Consider the following 5,538-nt stretch of genomic DNA (forward strand, 5'->3'; position numbering starts at 1 on the left):
TCCACCACCAAGTAAGTGTGTGGAGGGTGTGTAAAGGAATAGAGAAGGTGTAAGAAAAATGTAAACCCTTAGGGGACACATTAGAAGCTTCCATTCCAGATTAGCCTAAAAGATGGACAAAATGTGTAAAATCCAATGGTAAATACTTTGGCTAACATTTTTTTTGAGATTCCCTTCAGGATTAAGTGTTTTCTTTATTGAAAAAGACCCGCAAAGTTCAACTAGCACCCCTGGTAACCCCAATGTTTTCAGAATTGTGTATGCACCTTTCCAAAAAGTCTATCTGTTAATTCTCCCTGACCCATTTTGTCCTTATCTGTATTCTTCTTCTTGCTTTAGATAACACCCGTACTTTTTTAACAATATTATACTATTTCATTGTCAGCAGCTTTGACTTGTTCAGTGTGGGATTATGTTCTCAGTTCTTTGTAGAACTTTGGATCCCTTTCCGTGAATAGACTACCATATAAATGGAGTCACTCACACACTGAACACGGGACGCATTCTCTCTTGCCGATCCAATCTTCCTGGTGAGTTGATGTAAACGTCTTTTAGTCTTTTGATCCATCGCCGGGTTCAGCCTTCGATTTGAATTAGTTAAAACTCTCGCAGCACCATAAACTGAATAATTGATGGTCCAGACGTCGGACTGCTACATGATATCCGCACGAAGGGAGATATTCATTTCAGCCAGATCTTGGTGCTTAGGAGGAACCTGCATGTCAATTTTTCTTCTTGTCCTCTAAGGTGATAGGTTTTGGTTGCTGATCTATTGTCGGGTTCTCTGCGCGTTCAATCTTTTTGAACAGCATCTACAAATTTTCGACGGTTTCTTGGTGTCAGTATTGTTCCCACGAACAGTAAAGGAACGGGCTCGTTCCTCCTTGTGAAGCCTCGCATTCAAGGACATGACAGCGTACCCAGGTACTTTAGAGGTTCTTATATGGAAACCTGTATACAGGAATAATTTCCATGTATGAAATGACACAGGATATTAGAAAACTTCCTGCATAGAAATCTGTGCAGAAAAAAAATTTATTTTTGCGACTAAATTGATATTTATTTATAAATTCGCACAACTCTGAAGATTCGAACCCTCGAAACTGCTGAATCGACAGATTCTAAACCATTTCACTATGACCAGAAAACTGTACAGAAAACTTTTTGTCGGCCTGTCGGTCCAGCTTAAAGTGCGCTTACGATACCTATGTTTTTGGCCTAATAACAAAAAAGGGTTGATATTTTAAAAAATTCTGATTTTTGTAAAAAAGGGGCAACTGAAAACGATCGATTAATGACATTATACTAATATTCAAATTTTCGAGCATTAGGTTTTTTTTTGCGCGGACAGTTTTATATATTAATTAAATACGTTTATTGTCTAACAATATTTTTGTATGAACTGAATGTCCAGTGACTATTGGTACGAAGGCGGTAGAAATAAGGGGATTCCAATGATAAAATTTTGAATTTTAGATGCTTCATATGTAAATTCACCAGTTTCTCGTGGCCTTTAAATTAAACATTCTTTCATGTATAAATGATTTTTATTCGCATTTGCAACGTTCTAATTCTTTTGCTAAATTATTATAAAATTGTGAATAATTGTAGTTTTAATTGATCAGAATTCATTATATGATTGGGTGAGAGATCATCGCGTCCACCATAAATATTCAGAGACAGAAGCAGATCCTCATGACAGTAGTCGTGGATTTTTCTTTTCACATTTTGGTTGGCTGATGATGAAGAAGCATCCGGAAGTTATTAGACGTGGACGACAAGTCGATATGAGTGACATTGTCTCGGATCCAGTCGTAGCCTTTGGTGAAAAGTATGAATTTTAATAATATACACGTTTTGATAAAATATTATTCGAATAAACTTTAAACTAGAAATATACATTATTCTTGATATTTCAAAAACCGTCTAGAAGAAAAACTTAAATAAATCTTTATGATTATCAGAATAATTCTTCATTATTGCAAGTTTGATAAAATAATTATGTTCAATTTGTAATTTGTATATGACAATGAAAAATAGTTTTTAAGAATAAAATCATTACCAAATGTGTCGATTTTTAGACTTATAAATATTGAACCATGAACGTTTTTTCTTCAAGTAATGATGAAAGAAGTGAAAACATTTTGCGATAAATATATTTCCTTAAACTATGCATATGTACTTTAAGAAATAGTTGACATTTTTCCATGTTGCTCAGCTCTTGAAAAGAACATTTCTATCAAATATAAGTAACTTATAAATAAAAGTAATAATATAATCATTTTTAACAGGTATTTTCTACCTCTCAAAATAATTTGTTGCTTTATAATTCCAACAATTATACCAGTATATCTATGGAACGAAGATTGGTATTATAGTTTCTCAGCCCAATTAGGTCGCTTCGTCTTTGTATTGAATGGCACATTTAGCGTCAATAGTTTTGCTCATATGTGGGGTACGAGGCCATACGACAAGTAAGAATATAACTGTAATATATAGAGAGCACATTTCCCCAAAAACACTGGTCAAAGAAGCTGGGTGAAAAAAACTGGTCTGCCCTGCATTTAAGATCTACGTCTAAATCAAGGTCAAGCCATAGATTCATGTCTGCGGGATATGGGCCATTAAGGAATTTATAAGGAAAACAAAAGTTTGAAAAGTTTAGGAAATTCCTTTACTAGTGCTGGCCTGGTTTTTTCACCTGCCCGATCGGACCAAGTTCAAAGAAAGGTTAAAATGATTAAAATTTCTTTACCCATTATTCTTTTAGGAAAATAGCTCCAACAGAAAATACTTTCGTAGCTGTAGTAACATTCGGTGAGGGCTGGCATAACTACCATCACGCTTTCCCAAGCGACTACAAGGGGGCAGAATTTGGAAAATATGGGCTATACTTCATAACACCATTAATTCACCTGTTTGCAAAAATCGGCTGGGCTTATGATTTAAAGCAGCCTTCTAAAGAATTAATTAGGGCAGTGATGGATAAAAGGGGAGACCGTTCTTATTCAAATGAGAAACCTAAACTTCGTTTCTTTTCTAAATAGTTCAATTTTTTACTAATTCTGTTAAACATGCTGAATTCACAAGATTTAATATCTTATTATTTAAGAATATATTGTAGCTTGAAATTGATTATTAATGAATAAATAAAAAATTGACTATTATAAGTCGAATAGACGAATTTACCTGAGGAACCTTTCGGTAGTTTATCGGCCTGCTCGCCTAATGGTCAAAGTCCTCTTCGGATACTAGACTAACTTTATTTCAATAAAAAGGAGTTTAAAGGAAAGGTATATTAGTATTTCAAATTGCGTAAACTGTTATTTTCCCGTATTTTGTTTCATCATTATGTTTGCAATATGTACAAATTTTAATACTTCATGCAAAAAATAAGGTTTATATAGTTTATTGAACTATGTAATTCAAAAATAGCGGATATAAGCGATAACTGAACATAGTTTCATATAATTTCCGGAACATTAAAAATAAAATATAGAATTACTATTTTCTGAGTATTGATTTGCCAAAAGAAGTTTCGCTTTTTTATTATGTATGAATATATTGACTTTCAAATTCTCGCAACAAATTTATTTTCTATAAACATTATTCATTTTTTTTATAATGTTTAACAATTATATTTAAACTTAGAAGTGCGTGTGATGTTGATTAAACCAAAAAGGTTATTTTTAATCAGAATATTCATTAACATCAGCAGCACAATCAAAAAATATATTTCCGTCCTAGATTAGAATACACTGTTAGAAAAAGGCGCTGAGGCACTGAGTCGGTGAAAAATTCGGTGTCGAACGTGATAGTCAGAGATTCCGCTGCGAAATTCGACATATATAATGTTAATGTAAAAATCAAAGTTTGTAAACTGTATTGTCATTAATTGGCAACTGCTGTATACGGTTGGCATAGTCATATTGTTGCAGAATTATTTTTTGTTTTTAATAAAGAACTCGGACACTGGTTCAATATAGCAATGGGTCGTCATAGTGAATCCCCGGCTGAATCTCAATTGCCCGGTCTTCGTGGAGACTACTTTTTGAACTTTTCAGAACTATCGAGTTAATGGACGAATTTCGCATGGAAATGAAGAGTGTAAAATTTCAATCATTATGCAACGCAGTTGTCACGGATCCGATGGTGTAAAATGTTGTTGCTTGCTTTAACAAATGTTGTGCAGTGCAGCAAAATACGACACGGATCGACGCCACGGGCCATTGAATAGAGAAGGACGGCACATGAAAAAGATGCCGACATTTTGCATTCTCACCCCTGTACTTGCAAATATGCACGGGGTTGGTGAATAACGAAACTGCATAAGTATATAAAGTGAATTACACGAATGTCGGACGAACAATAATAAATTACCCGTATTGCTTCAAAAATTATGGGAGAATTAAAACATTTTCTTAACTTCCGGTACCTCTACTTTTGTACGGCACTAGGTGTTTTGTCATTTTTTAAAAAGGCTCTATCACTCGAAAGAAAGCCGTACATAACTAAATTACCGTAATTCACCTCTTACACGTATAAAATTCAATTTTCGCCTGTGCTCCGCTGTACGACTCAAAACTGACGGCATAGTGCTTAAAATTACTTTTTTATATAAGAGCATCCGTCTAAACAAAAGTCTTGCTGGTTCATATGACCACCTCATTTTTTAAAATGGGCTTGTAGTCTACATATGTCGCATTCGAGTGTCGTTTTCGACAGGATTCGGTTGAACATTTATGTAAAAAAAAAAACGTTCATTTGGTATCTTCATGACTTCTTTATTAAACCTGATTGAATTTTGAAACTTTTATTACAATTATTGAATTTTTCAGTTACTGAATTGTATTCAATTAATCAATTTCAGTTAATCAATTAAATTAAATTCTTAATATGATAAATTGAATTATTAAATCTTAAATTAATTATTTAATGAATTATAAATACTATTAATTGCATGATTAATTCAATTAATAATTGAAATCAATTAAGTGATTTAATTAAAGTCCAATTATTATTGCGTTTTTCATTAATAAATTTTAACCTATAGGGAATTTAGGGCTCATTCATGGCTTATTCATTGCTCTATTGCCAAATTTAATGCTCTTCATTTAATCAAAAAAACCCGTGGTCCTGCTAGCTTAACGTTAAGCAAGCAGGACCACACATAGAAAAAATGACTTAGGCAATATTTCTTTGCACGATAATTGAGGGCTCATTTAGGATTTATTTAATGACCTATTGCCGAATTTGATGCTCCGCATTTTTTTACATACCTGTGGTCCTGCTTGTTTAACGTTAAGCTAGCAGCCCACACATAGGAAAAAAATGACTTAGTCAATATTTCCTTGCATAATAATTTAGGGCCACAGGTCAATTTATTAGCCCTAAATGAGCCCTAAATTTACTATAGGTTAAAATTTATCAATTAAAACTCAATAATAATTGGACTTTAATTCATTCACCTAATTAACTAATTTTAATTATTCATAGAATTAATAATGCAATTAATGGTATCTACAATTCAATGACTAT

The 5,538-nt window shown here is 33.1% G+C and overlaps 1 protein-coding gene across 1 annotated transcript in view; it reads left to right on the forward strand.

The window, feature by feature from the left end:
• Positions 1 to 3,167, forward strand: part of LOC117178094 (acyl-CoA Delta(11) desaturase-like) — a 22,102-nt gene extending 18,935 nt beyond the window's left edge. Inside the window, exons 4-6 of the mRNA XM_033369334.1 lie at positions 1,626 to 1,831; positions 2,292 to 2,474; positions 2,771 to 3,167. Coding sequence (XP_033225225.1) covers positions 1,626 to 1,831; positions 2,292 to 2,474; positions 2,771 to 3,047 — 666 coding nt within the window. The 3' untranslated portion in view covers positions 3,048 to 3,167. The remainder of the gene's footprint in view (positions 1 to 1,625; positions 1,832 to 2,291; positions 2,475 to 2,770) is intronic.
• Positions 3,168 to 5,538: the final 2,371 nt, after the last annotated feature.

The sequence above is a fragment of the Belonocnema kinseyi genome, chromosome 8 (genome assembly GCF_010883055.1).
Source record: "Belonocnema kinseyi isolate 2016_QV_RU_SX_M_011 chromosome 8, B_treatae_v1, whole genome shotgun sequence".
NCBI lineage: Eukaryota > Metazoa > Arthropoda > Insecta > Hymenoptera > Cynipidae > Belonocnema > Belonocnema kinseyi.